This window comes from Lepidothrix coronata, unplaced genomic scaffold, assembly GCF_001604755.1.
Source record: "Lepidothrix coronata isolate B3197 unplaced genomic scaffold, Lepidothrix_coronata-1.0 Scaffold132, whole genome shotgun sequence".
Taxonomy (NCBI): domain Eukaryota; kingdom Metazoa; phylum Chordata; class Aves; order Passeriformes; family Pipridae; genus Lepidothrix; species Lepidothrix coronata.
This window is the reverse complement of record NW_016690312.1, coordinates 1,108,306-1,129,401: the sequence shown is the minus strand read 5'-3', so window position 1 is coordinate 1,129,401 and position 21,096 is coordinate 1,108,306. Positions and strand designations below refer to the sequence as shown.

At 44.1% G+C, this 21,096-nt stretch overlaps 1 protein-coding gene across 1 annotated transcript in view; it reads right to left on the bottom strand.

The window, feature by feature from the left end:
* SLC7A10 (solute carrier family 7 member 10) overlaps nucleotides 1-20,011 on the bottom strand; it is a 41,755-nt gene extending 21,744 nt beyond the window's left edge. Inside the window, exon 1 of the mRNA XM_017826910.1 lies at nucleotides 19,918-20,011. Coding sequence (XP_017682399.1) covers nucleotides 19,918-20,011 — 94 coding nt within the window. The remainder of the gene's footprint in view (nucleotides 1-19,917) is intronic.
* Nucleotides 20,012-21,096: the final 1,085 nt, after the last annotated feature.

Sequence of the window (21,096 nt, the reverse complement as noted above, 5' to 3'; positions counted from 1 at the left end):
AAAGAGCTCTCAACATTGTTCAAAAAAAAAAAAAAAAACCAACCCAAAACAAAACATGACACTGGGTAAGATCTCAGAAGTGATATACTTCAGGCTGTTTCACTTGCCTTCTGTGTTTTGTAAATTTAGACTTCAGATTTAGACAACTTTCTAAAATGACTCATAAGGGTTAGGAACACAATTTTTAAACAAAAGCTGAAGTTCTCATGGTATTGTTATAGCACTTATTCCGTCCTATTGTGAAAAGGAGGAAAAAAGGCAACAAACACCTACAAACAAGAGATGACAAACACTGTGCTTTGTACGGGGCAGAGCGCATACTGCAGCAACGGCATGGATAACAAAGGAAAGAATCCTATCATATAGGAATTTATGCTTTTAAATTGTTTTTAATACTGAGTACATCTTTGCCCAGCTCCACTCCGTATGTGGCTGCGACCCCATGAGCCTGTTGGTGCCCAGGAGGTTGGACAGACCCAAACCAGCTGCTGTAACGTGGCACTGCCCTGGGGGTGAAGGGGGCTCAGTCTCTCCTGTGAGCCATGCTCCACCTCTGACTTGATGGAAGTGGGTCTCACACCTGATTTGGGCTGAAGGGAATGCCAAATCCCCTGTCCTTTCAAACCTCCAGCCCTTTATCTAATTATGTTTAGGATCTTCTGTGACCTGGCCCTGGGCTGGGTGTCCCACACACACAGAATGCAGATCTGCCCTGAGGTCAGCACCTCGTGCAGAGCTAAACCCTTTGGGAACCATGGCACTGACCTGAATATTGGGACTTGGGGCTTACTGAAAAACCCAGTGCTTCCAGTTTGCCTCTGGCTTTTGAACTGTGAGAGTGCATTTGGGGTCAGGTTTGGGTGTTTCTCAATGTAACTATGAGAACTGAAACTTATCTTTTAACAAAAGCTGAATTCTCATCAAAACACTTCGAGAACTGCACTTTGAAGGAGAACAGTAAATATGACTGTGCTCGTGAGAAAATAAAGGGACCTGGCAATATTGGTATTAACCCGGTATTCACTTAGCACGCGAGGCCCTCAGGGCATCTCTTCTCTATCTCCAGCATACAATCAACAGAGACTCTAAAAATAAAGGATCTTGCAGCCTGTTGAATGTATCCATCACTTCTTTAAAAATGGCCTTACTGACTGTATGGATGGATAAAACCCAGCAATTTCCTGTGTGGTCAGCAAAGAAAGATATCACTCATGTCTTTTGTTGTATGTGCACTTCTTTAGAGATCTGTTGTACATCTGAAATTCTGAATGGGTCTGTAACACAGACCAGAAATTCACCTACGTAGCTCTTTACCCTACAAAGTGAAATGTTAACAACAAAGACATTCTGTGCCTTTTCTGGCTGCAGTGAGGTAAGTCACTTTGTGAGTAGTTGTTCAGCGAAGGGTTAGAGCAGGAAAAATTCCTAAAAAAACCCTGTGTGTGGTTCATGAACATGAATCCTGCCAGACCACTGCTTTCATGGAGTGTGTTTGTTGTCCTCAGGAGATGGCACTGCACAGCTGGAGGTGGGGAGATGTGATGTCCAAAGGCAGGCAGAGGGAATGTCCTGCTTCCTTCAGCATGGCTGGGGAGGTGCCTCCCACGTTTATGGAATGAGAGCAGGAATCAATAACACAGTAGTCAGTCACAGTGTCATCAAAGATCATATCCCCAGTTGTACAGTGGGGGTTTTGTTGCCACGGTTGTAACAGATGGTCTGAGACTCGTTTGACTATCAAGTCCAGCATCCTTCCTCAGTGCCAATGTGGGCAATGTGAGACATTACTTGTCACTTTTTTAATGAAGCTGTAGAAAATGAGATTTTTTTTTTATTTTCTTTTTAAATTAAATGTTTGAGACCAGCCTGGTTTCAGGTACGGCTCTCTTTTGATACATTGGTACATCGTATCCTCAACAGCAGGTACTGAATTTTCAGTGATGGCTGCAAATGGAATAATAATCAAAAGTCTACCCATCTTCTCAGGACTCCCACATCTAGGCAGAGTCATTTTTCAGGCCAACAGGATGACAGTCTGTGTCATTGCTTAAAACAGCTCTCTTATAAACAAATGCTGAAGCTTTGCATCCTCCCTGGGAATTACAAATAAATCAATCTTATTTGAGTAGGAAGTACTGTAAAGAATTGAGAATCCTGTTTGGCAACAACAACAAAAATCTTAGCCAAAAGGAATAGTGCTTTGCAAACTGTTTAAATCCAAATTAAATATGAGGTGGATTATGTCAATAATGGCAACGATGTAACTCATCGTGGATATATTTATTTATATATTTATTGAGCACAAAACTGCTAAATTAAGCAGCCTCCAGTACAGCTAATTGCCCCGGGAGCTAATTGGAGTTAAGCATTCCCAGCTGAGGACATTAGTGGCCGGGTTTGACTGTCACTGCCTGTTTGTGAACCCAGGGCATGACACATCCACAAAAGCAGGCAAGGGGTAAAATGTGCAGCTCATAATTTTGGTGCTGACCGGAAATGTTGTGGCAGCACAGCCAGTCCCAGTGGCTCTGTTTATTCCCAGGGAACAAACTGGCTGCTCCCTGCCCTGGCTGACCTCGAGCTCTGACATTCCCACATGGAGGGGCACAAGGTGCTGCTCAGGCTCCTCTCCAGCTCATTAACACCTAATGCAAGAGATTATAAGTGCCCCTCCCCAATTAAAACACAAAGAGTAAACGAAATTCTGAATCAACAAAGCAGTCAGGCCCGAGAAATTACCTGCGGGGACTCTGCAGGATTAAACCTGGCAAACACTTCAAGTGTGTTTTCCTAACCTCTAGTCGAGCATGAATTCAGGCTATGTGGCAGTGTTTAAGTTATTTCGTGCAATTTCTTGGATTTCTTTGCTTTTAAATAGCATTCAGGAAACTCTTAATAAAGGATCTACAAAGGATCTATAAAACTTGACATTAAAATAACAGCCATTTAACTTCACATGCACGTAACAAATGTTAGTCCTGTACCAGTAGAAAATGAATTACGGCTGCTCTGCCAATATGGTTGCAAAAAAACCCAACCCCAACCAACCCTTAAAAATGGCTACAAAAATAACAGTGATAATTAATGTCTGCAGTGCTTAGTATTTAACAAAATTAAATTATCTTAAAACCTGACTTCAGTTCAAATATTTACGTTAAAATTCCTAGCAAGTAAGAACATGACCAGTCATTGTAAACTGCTATTCCAGCATTCCAACTGGATTTTACTGGGTTAAGAACTTATAATCTGATTACATTACAGCCAACTTTAAAGACTTTAAAAATCAGGCTTCTTAAAATACTGAAAAAAGCGTTTTCTTTTTGTGGTAGGTGTACAAAGAAGGTATTTGCATTTTGAGCACTACAATACAGGCAGACTGGAAGAACTAAAGTTTTATAGCAATGAAGGTGAAGAACAGAAACAAGGAAGAGTGGAAAACTGAGTAAAGGAAAGTAAATATTTCAGGCATGATTTTACTAATAATACCTGATGTGGCCTCACGGAGGGTGCAACAGCCTGTTTTGGCACTAGGGGTTAGATATTGCTATCACACAGGGTACTGGGGAGATCTGTAAGTCATTTGAATATCCATATATTTTAAAAACGTTTAAATATATATATATATATTAGACATTAACCCATCTGTACTAGAACGAGCCGCAGCACTCTCGCAGGGCCCCCTGCCGGGCACTGCCGGGCGCGCTCGGGGCAGGGAAGAGGCCACCTCGCCCATCGCTCGGGAAAGGGGCTGGAAGTGCCTGTTACCTGCAGCGAGGGTGGAACGTCATCCTCACCCTGAGTTTTGGGGAATGTTACTGCGGCCAACACGCTTCTGGTTTGCTGTTCTCCCCAGCGATCAACCAGTCCGTGCTGTTGTGCATCCTCCCCCAGAGGGAATAACCTCTGCCTGCTCATCTTTGTTATTTTAAGGAAACGTAAGACTGATTTAATGGCAAAGATCACTGATGAACAGAACTAGCAAGTGGATGCAACTGGGACATGCCAACTGCCTTGTCATGATTTTGGGGGGGTGTTAGGCAGCTGTGTTGCAATCAGATGAAAAATTCACAACCTAGAGAAGAGCATTTGAGGTAAACTTGTGTTAACCTCTTCCCGAGCCCCTTAATGTATCTGGGGCCATTTGAATAGTTGTTTAAAAGCAGTAAGCTGCACATTTGGCTCTGGCTTAAGGTGTATAAACTGCTTAATGACGATGGTTAGTTTGGAATCCCTTTCCACCAGCAGCCTCAGAGGAAAGCAGTGCTCCAATCCTGCAAGGTGCATTTATGGGACTGCAGTGCTTTGCTGTTCAGCTGAAGCCTGCTGCTTGTCACAGGAGGCTGACCATGCTCAGCCCATTAGTAGCCCAACCTCTGCCAAGGTACCCAACAGCTTCAAACCACAAAAGCGTGGTGGTTTAAAACTTCTACTTTTCTGAAAGGTCTCTTCTATTTGTAAAACGAGTGATAATTTGTCAGTTGCTTTTCTTCTGCAGAAGCAGGTTAACCAAGAGAAACTTCATCAAGCCTCTGTCTTGGTAACATGGTGGTCACAAAATAATCTGCTGCTTCAACAGCATTCAGAGGACTGTAATTGTAGGAAGGGCTCATTTGTACTGTAAAGAAAGACCTCACTGCAAAAGATATGACATGGGGATATTCTCAGTATAGCACTTAGAGTCAAATGCAAATGTTCTCTTAACCAAAACCAGCTCTGGAAAGTCTGATCCCGTTCTCTGCCTTACAAGCATCGTGCTCTCCTGAGTATCCATGTGGGCACTCATCAGGTATGACAGATTAATTTACAGATCTGTGTGCCCAAAATTGCAGGGCCTAATTGAGCACCTGGAAGGAGACAGCGTTGTCCCCGTCAGTCAGTGCTGGTCCCCACCTGCTGGAGACTAAATATTTGGATGATGTGTGCAGAGGAGAGATCTGCACTAAGGCAGAAAAATGGCCAGGAGGTGCCAGGACCAGGCCTCTCAGGAGTGTGAGAAGTAATAAAGAAAACGACAGACGTCTGCTAGTGCTCGCTTTTATTCAGTTTTATTTGAGTTACAATGTGTTTATATCAAAGGAGAAGTTAAAGCCTGTATGATAGGATTTTTGTTGTTGTTCTCAATTGAGAACTCCCTTTTATTCTGCTAATCCTTTCACAGGCTGCAGGCTCTGTCTGCTCTTTTCAGGCACACAGTCCACTGCTTTATTTCCTGCTCCTCTGTTCTGACTCTTGTACTTGGTCTGATTTCTCCACTTCCTTAACTTCTGACTTGTTCTCCTCTTCTCTTGCCAGTGTTGGGATATGTGGGCTGCATTTCATTACCACGGAGAGCAAACCTCAGCCTGCTGTGCCTTGCCTCTGTGCGCTGCAACGATAAGGTAGAAATGTCGGGCAAAGCTTCTCCTGGGGACTGGGTGACATTTTCCTTGGGGTGTGCTCAAAGTGAACTCCCACACTGCTGCACTGAAAGCAGCCTGTGCAGCAGCAGGGCTGTGTCCAGGAGGGGCTTACAACCAGCTGCTTTTACTGAGCTTCAATTGCAGCTTCCTCTCCTGCCTTATTCCCTGACATCAGGGACCTGGAGCAGGGTTTATGGCAGAGCAGTCAGGGTTTATGGCATCACTGCCAGCTGAAGATGAGGGAGTGCCACAGATAGGTGCAGAGCTGTCCTTCTTGGTGGTTCCCACTGCATCCCTGCTGGCAGCGGTCTGTGGGGAACAGGGGCTCAAATTACCCCCCTGACTGTGGGACTTCAGCACATACAGGAGCTACAGTGACCCTCGAAGCAAAGTACTCTTGTGGGGTTAGAGATGCTTCAACCCTACCACTCATTTCCAAAGAGAAACTCAGTGCCAAACCTACCTTGGTGCTGTGAAAGGAATGTGGAGGGTTTCCCCTGTAATGTTCCTAAAATGCCTGGATTGCCCCGGTAAGAAAGTGCAGCACTGCACACTGATTGTTCCCTATAAACAGTGCAACTTTATGCTGTCTTGGCCCTTGTTACCTGTCCAACATCTGGTTTCTGTGCTCTCCAGATCTCAAAATCCTGACTTGGACATTTACCTGCAAACGGCAGCAATGTGTCCTTAAATCCCCTGCTGTAGAAATGGGCAGTTTGTAAAGCTCTGCCCTGCATGCACGCTGGGGGGTGGGGGGATCTTCTCTAGGACACCGTGTGGGTGATAACTACCAGATAAATCCTAATTTTAAGGAAAGCCACTGATAGTGGAGATAGGTCCTTCTGTAGTGGCTTAAGGGGCAGATGCCATCCCATCCAGCTGATTTAATGCTTGTCCCTTGGCTGAGAAATCCCACAAGTGACAGCTGCATCTCTGGGAGGGCTCTCACGGTGCCCTCTACACCTGCAATGATTTTCAGTATCTACCAAGAAGAAAAGCAGTTACAAAATGCTGCTGTAAAGCTCACCAACCCAGCTTTAAAAAGAGCCAAGGAGTTCAGCTGTGCTGGGCAGTGCTGTGGGTCAGGCAAGGACAGTATGACAGATACAGCTATTTGGCAGCCCAGACTCTTCAGCCCTACTCATGCCAATGGTAGAGACCCTGGCACCACCTTTGAAGCATAATTTGTTTCATGGAAAATACTGTGGGGATTTTCCCTTTTTTCTCCCTGTAACTCTATTCTTCTTGCTCATTGTGATTGTGAACAGATTACTCAGTCTGGAAAATTTATCAGCCGCCACTGCCCAGTGGGAAAACCACTTCCTGTCCATTCCTGAAAGCTGTCAGTCCTCATGGAAGTACCACTTGCCTAATTAGAAAGATTAAACAAAATGGTGGTATGCAGTGGCAAGAGTTACACAGCACAAGAACACAAGCACACAGAAGGATTTTTTTTTTGGTTAGGCAATTCTAGGCTCTAGCAGAAGAAACCAGCCTGGAAGCTGGCACCGTCTCTCTGACCCCCACACTGCTCCACAGCCACTGTGACACCTCCCTGCCTACCTCACACAGCATCTCTGCAGCTTTTTGCTGTGAAAAATGTTCCTCCTTGTGAATGAAAAGCTTTGTTTGCATGTATTGATGCCCTTGCAACCCTCAGTTTTGGCTACCAGGAACCCACACATGCTCAGCCGAGGGATGGGGGGGGGACTCCTTGGGCAGCATCACAGGAAAGATCAGGTGTGAAGAAAAGACACAGTCTGAACTTATTTGTTCAGCTGCAAACAAGGCAAAACTTAATTCCCACTCTTGCCTCTGATTTTCTCTCAGATTAGTGGGTTTTATGCTTTCTGCTCTAACCCTGCAAAGATGAGCCCTGCAAAAGTGTGCTCAGACTCAGGCCAATTGGTGGATTTTGGACTGTGCTTATGTAGCTTCTGTAACCTTGGGATCCATCAGGAAGAGCATCACTAAACTAGGCATTGCTTGATCCTTAACTTCTGAAGGGGTTTAATGGGAACTTAAGCATACTAAACTCTCAAGGTAAAGCTTATTCTTCAATATTATCCTGCACAGCAAAGTGCTTCCCTGAATTGAAATTCCAGGCAATATGTATTTTAAACAAAGCAATATGAAAACAGCAGTAACAAGTCACCCATAAACACCAATTGTTCTGTTTTAGCTCAGGTTGCCTTATTGAGAAGAAAGATTGATTCAGAATCCCCTATAAGCTCTAATGCCATTGCCTGGGATCTCACACAGCCTTATTTTGGATGCAGAAGTAAACAAGACATGAGCTCCTTAGCACTAAGTTTGCTGTTTCTGTAGGTTTTCCTTGATCAGATATAACTCAAACTCTCAAATTTATGTTCTTCTGGTTGTAAATCTGTGTTAGCAAACCCTGTGTAGTTAGTTTTACCTCTGTCAGCATGGTCTCGTTACATCTCTAAGTGGCTTTATCTCAATTTTAGCAAAGAATATAAAGATAGGCTTATGTTTCACTATGCTCAACAAACTGAGGTGGAATTTAAAAGCAAAAAAAAAAGGTATTTATGCTTCCTGGGGTGTGTACAACTATTGCACAATGATCTCTGATTTAAAGCTTGCACTGAATTTCGGGTGCACTTTGGTAACTAGCTCAGCCTGAGTTGAAATGAGATTTACAGACACCTATCAGCTCAGTCCACACTTTGACAGTCAGCACTTACAATGCTGTGTTGCTGTCCTCACGTATTTAGAAAACGGCACTGACTTCTATATTGACTCTATTTTTAAATATTTAGTTTATTTTTAAAGAATCAGTTTAGACAATTTTACTGATGAGAACCAGAATCTTCTGGATTTCCAAAAGAAATAGCAGCTTTTCTTGAAGCTCTTAAATATCTATGATCTGGGAATTTGGGGGCTTGTTGTAATATGATGTCAAGAGGTAGCAATATTACTATGTTCTTTTGTGTGTGTGAATCCTGTGTTTGCAAATATCACAACTATCTTTTGAAATTAAGTATCTTCAGAATTAGTGGGTTTCATGTTGCCCACTGATGTCTTTATATAGCAGGTTTATCTCAGCAGTTGACCAGCTGTATAAAAAATTTGTCAAAAGAGTGTCACTCCTTCCCCATGGATGGAAAAACTTGATTACAGGATGGTTTGAGTACACAGAAACATGGAATTAAATCAGCTAATCCTGCAAAATACATATTAACACAGACCTGAACACTCCTGGGCCCTGGTTATAATACACTTTCTGTTCTGGTTTTGCAACAGATTGGAGATGTTTGATTTGTCTTGTTTTTATTCTTTCCCAGTCTCCTAAAGCAACAGACCTCTGTTTGAAGCAGGTTTTTTATAAATTTTCAGAAGTTTTGTCATTGTTTTGGGTTTTTTTCAGTTCTGAGCAGCTAAATCTCAGCCGAGAGATCCTCAGAGTGTCTCAGAATCACAGAATCAACCAGGTTAGAAAAGAACTCTGAGACCATCCAATCCAACCTGTGACCCAACCCCACCTTGTCACCCAGCTCATGGCACTGATGCCACATCCAGTCTGTCCTTAAACACCTCCAGGGACGGGGACTCCACCACCTCCCTGGGACCACTCCCTTCCAGTGCCTGATCAGTGTTTGAAGGCCTCAAAGAAGAACACAGGGATTTCAGTAGATGGTGCATTTCCACAGGTGGTGTATTCACAGACCTGTCTTCAGGGAGGTCCTGAGAGTTGATGGCTAGAAGGGAATTTGCTCCTTTTGCCATTTGTGCCATTTCCCCTGTCTGAAATACAGAAGGATGATCCCTTCCTGCTGCAGAGGGAGACCAGGATGCTGCTCCTGTCTCCTGACTGTGTTTGGCCGACGACAAGTGTGTTGATTTTAGACTTGTGGTAAAATGAGTGTACAGGACTGGCCCCCTATAACTTTAATTAATGAGAACAGATTACACTTGTTGCCACTGCTCACCACTGTGCAACCTGAACACAGCAAGGCTCATTCACACCCAGCTTCACTGCAGTGTGACTGCCAGCCTCGCTCAGGTATGTGAGCAACAAACAATTAATGTGCTTTGTACCTCCCTCACTGCTTTAATTTAATTTAAGGCCTGATCCTATGAGGCACTGAAGTTCTCTGCTCTCGTTGCCTTCAGTAGGATTTGAGGGACTTGGGACCTGTTAAGAAGAGGGTCTTTAATTTTTCACGCTAAGGGGAGCTATTCCTTCTGCACACACTCATAGTATGTACAGGATTTGGGTACCTTTTGTAATAGTCTGCTTAAATCTTAACGCGTTGCTAGGGAACTGGCTGTGCCCACAACCAAAAAAACATGTAGACATTGTGTCCTACTGGTTTCTGGCAGAGTTTACCATAAGAAATGGCTTTACTGCAACGAGATCTACTAGCGAGAGTACAAAAAAAAATAGTTTGTCAGCTTTTTCTTTTAATTACAGATTTTTAATTCTGTCACACAAATGGAAATCCCTTCCAAGCTGAAGGCTACACATATGAGGATACCACCAGAATAAAATACTTCTTTTCCTTATTCTTTGAAATATTGATTCAGCTATTTTTTAATTAACTTCAGACAAAGTGCAGTGTTTGGAAGCTTAACAAGCTTGGATAATCTCTGCTCTTTTGTACTAACTAATGCTATTACTATTTTCAAGACACTTGCAAAAAGAGTTGATTATGTGTATTTCCAAACTGTATGGCTTTTCAGGGTTTCAGACTGCATTTAAGAGTATCAGAATAGATGAAACTTTTGTGTTTATGGAGTCCTAGAATTATATTTCTGATACGGCTTCATATACTTTCCATGGACATCAGAACTGTCTGCATTGGTTTAAATTAGTGACAAAACAAGGCTTGAGACCCCAGCTAACAAAGAATAAATCTGCTATCAAAACAGGACAAAAAAATAAGTCATGGGGAAATGGAAATGAAATATAGTCTGAGGTGACCTCCCCTAAAACAAACAAGCAAATCCTGTTCTATTAAGTTCTCAGGAGAGCTGCTAAAGAATTTTGAAATAATCCAGAGAAGGAACTCGACCCCTCATTTTTATTCTTTTTGTCCATTCCTTGCAACTCCCTAAGAAAAAACGATCCCTTGGGTGTTTTGTACAAGAGAATGAATTTTTATGATATAAAAGCACACAGGTTAAAGCTGTAAGTCCTCATTCCTTGGCAGTCATTATCTTCACGTTTAAGGAGAAGCCCCTATTGATCCTTTCCAAGGCATGGGTGGGCAGGGAGGCAAGGAACACTCTTCTAGATTCATCAGCCTGCCTCGTGGGGCCTGAGCAGGAGTGATCTCATGGCACAACACTATTAAAAACCCATCATATGTGACATGTGTTAATAGTGTTTTCTCCTTCTCTCAGGGTGGTTGCAAACAGATGGAAGACACTTAGGAATTACAGGAGACCAGCCAGCTAAGGATGCTTTATCTTGTCAGACCTGCAGCTTACAGCATCATGCACATGCATACGAGTGCAGTGGCCTTTTCACAAAACTGCTTGTGTTGCAGAGAAGGCTTTTCAGTATTCAGACCTCAACTTCTGTGCTCCACTGTCTGGACACATCTCTGTAATTAGAGAGCAACTTTTTCTAGCCTGGCTGCTCATCCCTGTGTGATTATCTAAGCCAGAGCTAATGCGGCATCTTTAACAAGCCCATGAGTTGAGCAGTGTTACAGGTGAATTAGAGGGTTTGTGATGGGCAGCCTTGTGACATTCACTGTCACAGATCACATCATATTGGGGATTTTAGCTCTCTGATCCAGCGTATTGGAGAGAACGAGACTCTTCCCTAACTTGATTTTTCCTGGCTTTCGTGATTGCAGACAAGGTCCTTACATTGTTCACACATAATTCTTTGTGCTATACTATATTAAGATGCTTGGCCTGATCTAGATTAAGCGGCTTCATGTAACTGATGAAAGAGTTATTGTTTCTCACAGCAGAAAAACTGCCACTCATCCAGATCACTGACCTATTTCTTGGAGTTAGAAGTAACTGAAGTTTCCTGATTCCTGGAGTTTTACTGATTTTTAATGCTATGTTTTACAGTATTGATCTTCTAGCCCCATATTTCAAGTGTGATTACACCAGTATTTCAGGGTCAGATAAAAAAATTTCAGCCTAACTTTCAGATGCAGAAAGATTTTAGTTTTCTGTAAGTTTTGGTACTATTCTAAAGGAAGTGTTAAATGAATTGAAGAAATTCAGCTGTGGGGGTTATTCCATTACTCAATGATACAGAAATTCCTCAGGCTTAAACATCATCAGCATATTCCTCTCCACCTTTCTGGCTCTGAGATCCAGTGGAATTTGTCTCTATTGCCTGAAAGGGATGATGAACCATGTCCAGAAACAAGAATTTAAGCAGCTCAGCCTAACAGCAGATTGGTTCATTCATTACCTTGCAACCAGAAAAACAGAATCTACAAGTTCCTGAAGAACCTACAAGTTCCTGAAGATGGGAACAATTTGTAGACAACCACTCTTCAAATCTTGCTTTTCAGCCCTGAATTGCAGAGGTCAGTGCCAGAAGAACACATCAGGAGAATAAACTAATACTGCATAAAGAGATTTTGTGGAGGCTGGCATGTATTTACCACTATATATGGCTTTCCTCAGCAGGAGAACAGGGCTTGGATATTCTGTATGCTCTCTCATTATACAGAGAGGGATAGGAGCATTGAAAAAGGAATTAGGATGCTGAGGTGCTCAGTCCATGCTGGATTGCTGGCTCCCTGCTCTTCGCCATGGAGCATCTGCTAAAGAACTCTTTGGGAGACTTTTGGGTTTTTCAGGACCAGCAGAAAAAACCAAACACTGTTAGGATGTTTTATATTTGGGGCACTTCAGTAGTGACAAATGCCTTCTCATTTTATCATGCTGCAATCAAGATGACAAAAAAGGGTGGCAGCGAGTAGAAACTCCCCCCGCAGCCCAACAAAAAAAACGGGGGCTCAAAGGGAAAAGTTTGGCACACGAAAAGCTCCAAACACAAAAAAGTTAAACCTCCAGCAAACCACTTCTGCTTGTTGTGAGCCTGCCAAAGCAGGACAGACTTTCTCAACAGAAAAGGCTACATTATGCTAGAAGGAAATGAGCTGCAGGGCACAGGAAAAGGGAACACGAGTGGAGATTTATGGCACTGCTGAAAGCAGGCACTGTACTGCCAGATCAGGAGTAAGACACTTCCCAAAGGATGCTACCTTCGTTTTTATATCTATCAAGGAAGAAGGAGTTTCTGTTGTAGGGTATCTAAACTACCAACATCCATTGCAGAAAGCTCATTGCTTCAGCCTTGTGATCAGTCACTGTGTCCCAACCAGAATTTTCTACTTTTTTAGAAGGTAAGAAGGAAAAAAAAAAAAAAAACAAACTATCAAAAGTCACCCAAACTGAACCCACCCAAACCAAAACCATCAGTCAATGAATACCTGATAGTTAACGACCTGGAAACAGAATTGATACAATACATTTTTTTTTCCCCAAATATTTTTCATCAGGCCCAACTGCTGTTCCTGAAGATGATAAGAGAAGAATTCGTTCATGTTGACACTTTTTACTTTGTCTTTTTGCTGCTGTTTTGGCTCTTGTTCTTTGTATTGTATATGTGGGACTTCACATGCTGAATTCTCCTGGACACAGACTGCAGCAGAGAGGCACATGGACAAACAAAACCCTTCACTTTGTCCAGAAATACTCAGTAAAAACAAACAAAAAACCCCTTAAGGCTTTTTTCTTTTTCTTTCTTCCTTTGTTTGTTTTTTTTTGTTTGTTTTGGGCTTTGTTTTGTTTTGTGTTTTTGTTGGGGAGGTGGTGTTTGTTTGTTTGTTTTATTTTGTTCTGTTTCATCCAGGAATTTCTAATTACAGCTCCTTTTTGCCTTCCTCTGTAAGTTTAGTTTCAGAGGTAAACTGCCAGCCCACAGAAGCTGCAGAATCTCCTTGGATTTTTAACACTTTAATTTGAGCTTTGCCATACTTTTTTACTCTCAAATGAAACTGTAGCTTGTTTTCAGCTCCCTGAGCTCAGGTGAAAGGCTACCCCAAACAATTCTGATGGAGAACTGTATGTTGGAACAGTCTCAAAGAACGTGAGAACATGGCATTGCCCCTAAAATATCATGCCATAAATGTAACTTGCATTCTGGATGGGCATCTCTAGGTTTCTTTCTTTCAAAATGCAGGGTCAGACCTTTCTCAGCATTACCAGCCTCCTTTTCTTACTGGCTGTCACACCAAATTACAGACACCTCTCAGCTTTCATGTACACACGGAACCTGGACATGTAATTCTCAGTAGTATGGAAAAAAATTCACAAGTGCCTCAAAAGTCTCTTTGTGGTTTCTCACTAGTAAGGAAGAAGTGCCATTGATCTTGAACAAAAATCGACTGCTGACTTTACCAAACCATAATTTGCATTTATAAGAGGACAAGATATTGAATTACATTTCTCTACAGTCCACAGACAGATCCTGAACTATCACCATGAAAAAAAATCAGTTGTGCATTTATAAATATTTTGTGTGTTATGCCAGCAGGTGCCATGTGGAACTGGATGCTCGAAAAGATCAGTTAGCAAGGTGTGTAACAGAGATAAGGAAGGCTTGCTCTTCGTAGAAACACTTTTTTTGAGAGAGAACCATTGAAGTGTGATCTGTATTACTCTCACAAGTCAGTGAACAAAAGTGTGTCCTGAAACTTCAGCTAGCTATAAAAGTGAAATGCTCTCACATGGACTCAGAGAGGGAGAAGATTCTTGCTGCAGCACCACTGTTTTCTATGATCCCAGGTGGGATCACAGGAATCAGAAGAAACCACCCAGAGCTGTGGGTGGGTTTTTTGCCGTATTTTTCGTACATCTTTCTTTCTGCTGCAGCCCTTTAACTCAGGTACTGCTCCAGTGAAGTCCATTGTGTCTGACTAGGAATGATTTCCTAATGATTCGATAAACAGAAGGATCTGATGGGTGCCAGTTGATTCAATGACCAAACCCCAGCCTAAAGCAATGGTGGCACAAGGAAGGTGATCAGAGAGGATTCCCCAAGCAGCAGGAGTTCATACCTACCCATTTCCACTTCAGTTCTTGTATGTTATGAAAAAGTACTACAAAGGCTATTCCCACTTCTATATGTTCTCCTTCCCCAACATTTAGCTAGCAAGACAGGTGGAGAGGAATATACTGGTGATGTTTAAGCCTGAGGAATTTCTGTATCATTGAGTAATGGAATAACCCCCACAGCTGAATTGCTCTGATTCATTTAACACTTCCTTTAGAATAGTACCAAAACTTAGAGAGAACTAAACCTGTACTAGGTTTCTGCCTATAAAGACTGTGGGATTTAGGGCATGTTAGAATGGGAGGGGACATAGTGGTAATGAGAGAGCAAACTGACACACAAGAAGGCTGGTAAATAGTTTTCTGCTAATGACAAGGAGGAAAAATCCCACTGAAGTGCTGTCCTTAGAAGTGATATTTCTGCAAATGCTAATTCCCCTGTACATGCAGAAGCATGTGTTATATGTAAGCATGTCTGATGTAAGCAGGTTTTCAGCTTGTGTGCACTCTGCTGAGAGCATCCATAGGGTGGCTGGTTGAAGGGGATTCACAGCCACCTGCTGATGCTTCCCCAGACACACTGCTGGGATGTTCCCCATCCTCAGGAGGGGTCAAAGCTCTGATGCTCTTGGAACAGAGCCAACAGGGGCAATGATTTCTCCTTCTCTCCCCTGTGGAGGAGCATCACACCTGAACAAGCATGAGGACAACTGACAATTACAGCTCTGTAGTAATAAACTTACTTGTCTGATTTCTCACTGATCTGTCTTGGATCAAGTGTCTAAACCCTGAATTAACAGGCAAAAGATAAAGCCAGTCATCTATGGAAGAAAGTAAGTGTGTGCTGTTTTCTGGGTGATATGGATAGATAATTCCAGAAAGTTACTTTCAGAACTAGCAGCAACAGAACATATTGCTCACTGGTCAGCTGGACAGTTTTGATGCTGTCATTGGACTTGAATCAGGAACCACTTTATAAGGGATCTTACACCAAACCTCTGTGTGAGTAGAATGAGCACTACAAGCAATGCCAAGTCGGCTGATGCAGATAAGTTGACTGCCTGTGCTCAGCAAAATAAGGAGATGTATTTAGTTTTAGCTGACATATTTTATTGTGGCTCAATCTGTAGGTCTTCTAATAGGCCTTATATAGCCTGACACAAATTAATTCATGAGTATTCAACAGATTTCATCATAATGCAAGTATGACCCTCTGGTTACATTCATGCAGTTTTACAAGCCACATAAACAAAAGTTTTAAGAGGTGCTGAACTGTTTTATATAAAGTTACTTGGTGTGCATTAAACAGTCAAACACCTCTTGTTACATGTGTTATACATGCAACTTGTGTATACAGTTAAATGTACATTTCTAATGTAAGAATGCTGGATTTCGTTATTCTGACCAAAAGAACCAGGCTGGTATCAGATATTAATCAGGCTCCTGTTTATAATTCTTGTCGTTTTCTAAAGAACTATGGAATGCAATAGAAACTACACGTAGACAAGTCATGGAGCTTCTTACTTAGCTTTTCATCTGCAGAGGCAAATCTGTCAGGAAGGCACTGGATAAGAGGTTCTCGGTATAGCCCATATGCCTGTGCTCATAGAAAAGACACATGCAATAATCTTAATTACATATATAGCTCTACCAATGATAGGGAAAGCCAGCTATGCGTATGTACATAAAATAACTGTTGAATTAAGTACAGCATTGATTTCTGTGTCTGCTAAATAAAATCTAGTTTGGGTTTCAAACAATTATCTAGTTATTATCTAGTGGATAATAAAACATGTACGTCACTACTTTTTAAGCTGTATCACTTCATCTGGGTATTGGCAAGCTTGATTTGTGGGGTAATTGAGTACTTTAGAAGATTATTAATGTCTGGAGCCCCATGAGAGATTTGCTTTCACTGTACATAACCATGTTTGAGACAGAGCAGTTTGGGTGCTTCTACAGCAAGTCTCAGGCACTTCCCAAAATTCTGCGGCAGAGATGTGGCCAGAAGGGTTTGTTACTTCTACTAAACACTGTTCAGTTCTGCAGTCATTAAGTATCAGTCTCTTTTTAGCGTTGAAACAAGAGGGGTTTGTATTTAGTACCTGCATTTACATAAGAATACTCCAAAATGTGTCTTCTGCCTCGATGTGAAACAAAGTTTGGAAACAGCTTTCTTCTCTAATCATGCTTGTTTGTATGCAAGTTAAAAAACATAAATAATGAAGGGCAGACAGGCTGTGAGAAGGCTAAGCTGCTGGAAGAACTCAGGAGACTGTTCCATGGGGTGGATATAAGACAGGCATATTATATTCCTAATTTGATGTACTTTGTTATGCTAATTTTTCTGAATATCTTCTGTTAGATGAACTGGTATACCTAATGTCAAAGCCTTTCAAAGCTCTATAAAGAGAGGATAAAAATCTGAAAGGATGAGTTTTGTGAGTATATTTAGACAGCATAGTAAGAAAATTGTCCTAAAATTGAAACATGGCAAGAAGATTGGAAAGGAACACCTGTTTTGCAGGGAATTAGCAGAGGGTATGGGAGCTGCAGGGCAGCTGGCAGGATGAGGGCTGCATCTGCCCTCCCTGTTTCCTGAACCAGTACATGCCCCATGTTCCCAGGGCAGGCTGAGCACCTCCTTAGCCTGTCATGTTCCACCTGGATGAAGTGATGTACCTGCATCTAAAGGTTGGTTTTATTTCCTTGATTGCAACTGTGATGGGGTGCTAATGGACTACAAATACCCAGAGACCCTGACATTACTGAAATACTCTCAAATATGCCAGATAATCGTGGTCCCACCTCCAATCCTTTTCTTTCACTTAATTTCATTGTTTTCTGAGTGGTCCCCAGCACTCCTCACCTCCAAATGCAAATCATATAATGCTTTATTTTAAACAAGCAGAATTAGTGTATAGAAGGCAACCAGCAGCTTATTAATAACACAACATAAATAACAAAATAACTTAAGCTCATATTTAGAGTATTTTCCAAATATTCCCTAGTGTTTCCTCTTATTTCCTAATTACTAGAAGATTATAATTCTCTTCATCCATCCTCCAGCTGATTAGAATTGTAGAACAGTCTGCTAAACCTCAACATTTGGTGTAATGCTGGCAGATCACAGCATCAAACTTCTGTTTGAAAATGCAAAAATACATTCTTACATTTTCTATATCTGCAGCACTTTCATACACTGTTTGAATAAAGGTAACCTGCAAGAACATTTAAAGAAAAATAAGAAAGCACAACTGTCCTTTAGCTCCATGCAGAGCAAGAAGAGGGTTTTTTTAAAGGTAATTTCTGTTTTTCTTGGGGTTCTCAAGGAACGTGACTTTGCTGTGGGACGTGTCAGAATTTGGTGTCTAAACCCTTGTTTCCCTCCCCCACTCATAACAGGAAATTCAATATGTTGGCTGACATAAAAGTCCTGGTCTGTCATCAGTTCCAAAGGCTATGACACACCAACTGCACCCATTTCCCCCCCCACATTCAATTATTTGGAAATCAGTCTTACCCCAATGTTGAATTTTATCATATAGAAAATTTGTGAGTTCTCTGGTTGCCTAATACCAATTTGGATCAATTAGTTTATTTTTTTGCTGAAGGAGTCTTAAATAAGATGTCACTTATTTAACTCCACTAATGGCTTGCAGTGTGCTCTGACTCGAGGCTGTCATGTTTTGTGTGGTGACACCTACAAAGCTATACTATACTCTTACTATGTGTCACTTTGTTAGTGCAGACTTTGTGATACCTGATGTGATTTCACACATCTGCACACGGACAAATCAAACTCAAAAATAGGATTCTAGGGTTGTGTTTCAAATGTCTTTTATAAAAATATGGGGGAACTTGTAGAAGAATTTTTAGGCTTCATGTGGCAGAGCAGGTAACCTTCTTTAATACCTAAGCCACTTGAGAGTACTAGACTTTATCATAAATGTCAATATTTTTTCCTGCTCAAATGTCCTTGACTAAATGAGGGGCTGTTTCACAAGATTTAATTTGGACAAGTGTTACATAGATGTATTCTGCTTGCAAGATGTTGCAAATAAGTCAGGTCGACGAGAGGCTGACGGCAAAGGGATCTGGGAGAGCAGGGTAGCAGTCTTGAGATACCATCATCTAATACCTAATAAATGACATAGCTGCCATAAATTTTCCCTACAACCAGCAGCAACTCAGGCAATACCTAACCCTGGAAGTGCCTTACTTGCAGCACTGTGCTGCACTGAATACCCACTAGTGCTCCACTCTTACACAAGGTCATCTGTGCTCCACTGAGATCCAGAAACCAGACTTTTCCCCTTAAATGTGCTGCGGGATTCAAAGTAAAGGTATGTCTGCACACCTAGAACACATATTCCCCCAGACTGCAGGTACAGATTTTAGTATTTCACTACGGGAACCACATGGAATATTTTCCTTTCATATAACAGCTTTGCCCACAGTGCAAGAGATCCTGTTCAACGGAATGGAAATTTCTCTTTTTCTTTCTTTTTTTTTTTTCTTTTGCAAGACCCCATCCACCCAAATTGGACATAAAAGGGACACGAGACTAAGAGCAAAAAATTGCAGTAGGACAGTGTGGTCATCTACAGGAAGCCTGCAGTAAAGTCCTCTTCCTCAGGCTTGGTGGCATCAATCACAGAGACACAAAGGGGTGGCCCAGCCAACTCTGCCACTGAACAGTGTATTCCCACAGATGCAGCAGCCCCTGTCGTGCCCACTGATGCCATGGGCCTTGACCCAGCTGTCTCTGCGAGTCTTTCCGACAGCTCTCGGTGAAGGTGAACGCTGGGTCTTCCCACGACGTTTCGAGCTCACTGGGTGCTGGTACTCACCTGGGAAACCGCTCCTTCCCCAGGCTCGCCCCGCTCCCCCAGCCCGCACAGGGACGGAGCGGGGCGAGGGCCGAGCTCAGCCCGCCCCAGTGTCCCGGTGCTGCTCAGTGACGGGAGCGGCGGCTCCGAACCGCAACCCGGGATTGCGGGACACGGCCCCGAGCGGGGCGGCCCCGCCAGCGATGGCACCGCTGCCAGCCCGCGCCACACACCCTGCGGGTCCCGGGACACCCCGAGAGCGCCTCCCGAGAGCCCGCACTGGCACCGTGAGAAACACCTCCCTGCGGAGAGCCCCGGCCGCAGGTACCCCGATCCACCCGTCCCAGCCTGAGGAGTGAGCGCCCAAGGAGCCCCGACAGCTCGCGTGCCACCAGCAAGACTCCAGAACAACCTCACGACTTCGCGTTCTGGGGCGGAGGGGGCCGTCACTCCTGCTCTGCCGGTACCTCCAGACGGACCGTGTGTGACCGCGATACCCGCTGTCCCGCAGCCCCGCTCGCCGCTGCCCGGCAGCGCCCTGTCACCTGCCCGGCACCGCACCGCACCGCGCCCCGGCACGCCGCCGCTGCCCCCCGCGCCGGCCGAGCGGAGCGGGCCCTTACCGATGATGATGGCACAGGCGCTCACCAGCCCGATCTCCTTCTTGAGCGCCACCCGCCCCGCGCCGGGCGCGCCGCGCTGCTCCCCGCCGGCCATCGCTGCCCGCGCTGCTCTGCCCCGACTACGCGCATGCGCCGCCCCGCGGGCCGGGCGGGCCGGGTGGGGGGTCCCCGAGGGCACACGGGGGTCCCTGAGGGGACGCGGGGCTCCGCAGTGCCCGGGGCTCACGGGGCCGTGTGTTCTTCCGAGGGGCCGCGGGCACCGCGGAGCCGGCCCTGGCTCTCGGTGTGCCGGGCGCTCTGTGTGCCGCCCGCTCGGTGTGCCGGGCACCGCCGCCACCAGCCCGCCCGGCGCCGCGCCGGGCTCCCCCTCACAGCGCCGGCTCCGCGCCGGCCGCCTCCTGGTGCGCTTTTATTCGTCGGGGCGGTGCGATAATAATGTGAAGAACAAACGTTTTACTGCTTGTCATCAGTACGAACGAGCGCGGTCCCAGCCAAGTGCCCGAGCTCGGTCGGTTTCTGTGTGTTTCACGTTAATTTCTCCGCTCCTCCTTCCCGCTCCTGAAGCGGGTCCAGCCCCAGCCCGTGCCCGCACCGGCTCCTTCGCACCCGAGGGGTTCCCACGGCACCGGGGTTGGTTATCTGCTGGGCAGCTCAAGGACATGATAAGTGTTTCCTCTCCTCACACAGGGGATGGAGCACAGACGTGTCTGTGATGTGTCTGCTCGCGAATCCTTTGCTCTGTGAACAAACTGCCTTCACAGGAATGTCGGTGAATGAGGTCTCATCTGCTCTCAGATGAAATCAGAAAGGTAGTTTGGGAACCTGGGCTCTTCCCTCAGGCTGTAACAACCAAGGGCTTATTGATGGAAATCCCTGGTTTGTTACTTGTTTACGAGAAGAACACTTTCCTGAGAGCGGTTCTGTGCTCGGAGAGGAGCCCCATGTGGGTGGCCCATTCTGAAAACGCACAGGATAGAAAATTTTCCTAAGAAGATTAGGTGGTAACTGGCAGAGTGTGGGGCAAACAACGAGGCAATGGAAATGGGTTTGTGGTGGGGTGGTGTCAATGGGAGAAGGAACATCTCAGGGAAGGAAGGTGGGAAGTTTCTGTGGTGACATCAGTCTGATTGACTTTAGAATGAAAAGTATTATCTGAAAATTGGAGAGTCATTTGAGAAA